Source organism: Cyphomyrmex costatus, unplaced genomic scaffold (genome assembly GCF_001594065.2).
Source record: "Cyphomyrmex costatus isolate MS0001 unplaced genomic scaffold, Ccosl1.0 scaffold501, whole genome shotgun sequence".
NCBI classification, from domain to species: Eukaryota; Metazoa; Arthropoda; class Insecta; order Hymenoptera; family Formicidae; genus Cyphomyrmex; species Cyphomyrmex costatus.
Genome location: NW_017279275.1, coordinates 20,847 through 23,470, shown reverse-complemented (window position 1 = coordinate 23,470; position 2,624 = coordinate 20,847). Strand labels below are relative to the sequence as shown.

Genomic DNA, 2,624 nt, shown 5'->3' with positions numbered 1-2,624 from the left:
TTTATATTTGATGAATTATTTTCAAGTTCAAGTGAAAGTTCTGAAAGTGAAGAAGAAATAATAAATATTGTTTATGACGATAATGAAAATCATCCGAAAAGAAAGAAAGCAAGAGTTCAAAATTTTATTGAAAATGTAATTTGTAAATACAACAATGAAGAATTTCGAGAAAATTTTCGGTATGTGTAAAATTGATTTAATAATCTATATGTATGTATGTATGTGTACAAAAAACCAAAAACAAATAATTTTTTATTTTAGAATGCGATATTCAACCTTTAATTATCTCTTACATTTATTAAGAAATGATTTAGAAGTAGAAAATTTTTCAGGAAGAATGCCTATATCTGCAGAAAAACAATTGTTCATTGCTTTGTATATACTGGCAACACCAGATTCATACAGGTTACTATATTGATTAAAATTATTTTTTATAAAAGCATAATTGTTATAATATATATAATTAATTTTTTATTAATTTTATTAATTAAAGATCTGTAGTTACAAAATTTGACGTTGGTAAGGCAACAGCTTGGCGATCATTACGAAGAGTTGTTAAAGTTCTTTGTAAATATAGAAATTACTTTATTCGATGGCCAAATCAAGAAGAAATGGATGAATGTAGCCAAACATTACAAATTCAATATGGTTTTCCTAGAGTTATCGGAGCTCTGGACGGAACACATATTTATATATCAGGTCCAACTCATGATAGTCAATCTTATATAAATAGAAAGGGAAGACACTCTATTCAATTGCAGGTATATACATTTATTATAATATTTTAAAATTTTATATTAACGTAGTATTTTTTTAATATTTAAAATAATTGTTTATACAGATTGTATGTAATCATAAATTGCAATTCTTGCATTGTTATGCTGGCCTTCCTGGGTCCGTGCATGATATGATAGTATTTAAATACTCAGGACTACAACAAAGATGTAATGATGAATATTTCCCAAATATTACTCACATTATCGCAGATTCAGCTTATGTATTGCAAAAACACATTATGTTACCCTATAAAGATAATGGTCATTTAACTGCTCAGGAAATAAATTACAATAACGTTCTCTCTAAAACTAGAATGATAGTAGAGAGATCAATCTGATTATTAAAAGGAAGATGGAGATGTCTTTTGGATAAACTACCTATGCGAAGGACAGATTTGATTCCATACTATATAATAAGTTGTTGCATCTTACACAACATCTGCCTACTTCAAGATGATAATTTTGAGTATCCAGTCATCATCAATGATAATGTGGTTGCGGAACCAGAACCAATGATTATAAATCAATTATTGCAAGACGAAGGATCAGCGAAAAGAGAAGAAATAAAAATTAGATTAACTACTTAATTTGTATATTATCTAAATGAGATGTAATAATTTTAATGTTTTTATTTTGAAACCATTAAACAATAATATGTATTTTAAAGATTTATAGATAATAATCAGTTATTTAAAATATTTGATTTTTTATTGAATTATTACACGTGTATTCACATACAAAGTCCTTATAAAGTACTAAGAAAATAATGTTTTACATATCTTTATATGAATATTTTCACAGTAGGATGATATTTTTATCACAGCTTCATTCCGTTTAATCTATGTTATTCCATATTATTTATTATTAAACCTCAAAAATAAAAAACCTCATAAAAATAAAAAAAACAGATGCAATTTTGAAATTAACTTATTATCTATTTATAATAATTAAAAAATTCTTGGAATAACTTCCTAACAAAACTAATTTCTAAAAATTTCGATATTGCTCTTTTTTCACAATAAATAAACTAATTTGTACATTCACACAATTAAAAATAGATAAAATATAAATTAGATTATTATAAAAGAATTATATTCAAAATATTTTTTACGCGTCTACATTAATTAAGTTATGATACTATTGTTATAAACTTCCAAAAAATTCTTTTATAATAACCTTAACAAATCTTAAAAAAAGAAACGATCTACAAAAAAACGTTAAACTGAACCACACTTAACAAAAAATGAACCACATTAAAAACATATATTATCGCTTAAAAAAAACATTCTAATATTTAGATATAATTTAACGAAAGTTTAAAGTCTTACAAAGTAAAAGATAAAACATTTCTAACTTATAATTATTTCATACTTTTTGCAATTTCTTTTAAAATGCTCAGTTTTGTATTTCTATATTCATCAGTTGCTTCTCTCTGCATCTGTTTATGTCTTTTATATTCTTCTATAAATTCTAATTTCCAATTGGATGATAAATTCGATTATCTGATACTTTTCGGCGCTCTAAAATAAAATAAAATAAATATGAGAAATGTTTATAAACAATAGATACTAATACAACAAAACAATATTTTTAAACAATCTTAACTAGATGGTAATTGGCTTCCTATTGGAATATCTGAACCTGCTGAAGATAATGGCTTTATCCAAGGTTTTTTTGAAAATAGATTATCCATAATCTATATAAAAAAAAATCAAAAGCATAAATTGTATATGCGCGTGGTGAATAATGCATTAAATAATAATGTAATAGGAAGACTAACAATGTCTTAAATGTATGAATTACACAAATCATTTTCTACTTTATTATATAAAATACCTACATCATAAT

General features: G+C 24.3%; 1 protein-coding gene across 1 annotated transcript in view; it reads left to right on the top strand.

Moving 5' to 3' along the window:
- The window catches only part of LOC108778520 (putative nuclease HARBI1), a gene marked incomplete at its 5' end in the record, with an annotated part of 5,502 nt that continues 2,878 nt past the window's right edge, over positions 1-2,624 (top strand). Inside the window, 4 exon segments of the mRNA XM_018545735.1 lie at positions 1-179; positions 262-405; positions 494-761; positions 842-1,308. Of these exon segments, the coding sequence (XP_018401237.1) occupies positions 1-179; positions 262-405; positions 494-761; positions 842-1,308 (1,058 nt within the window).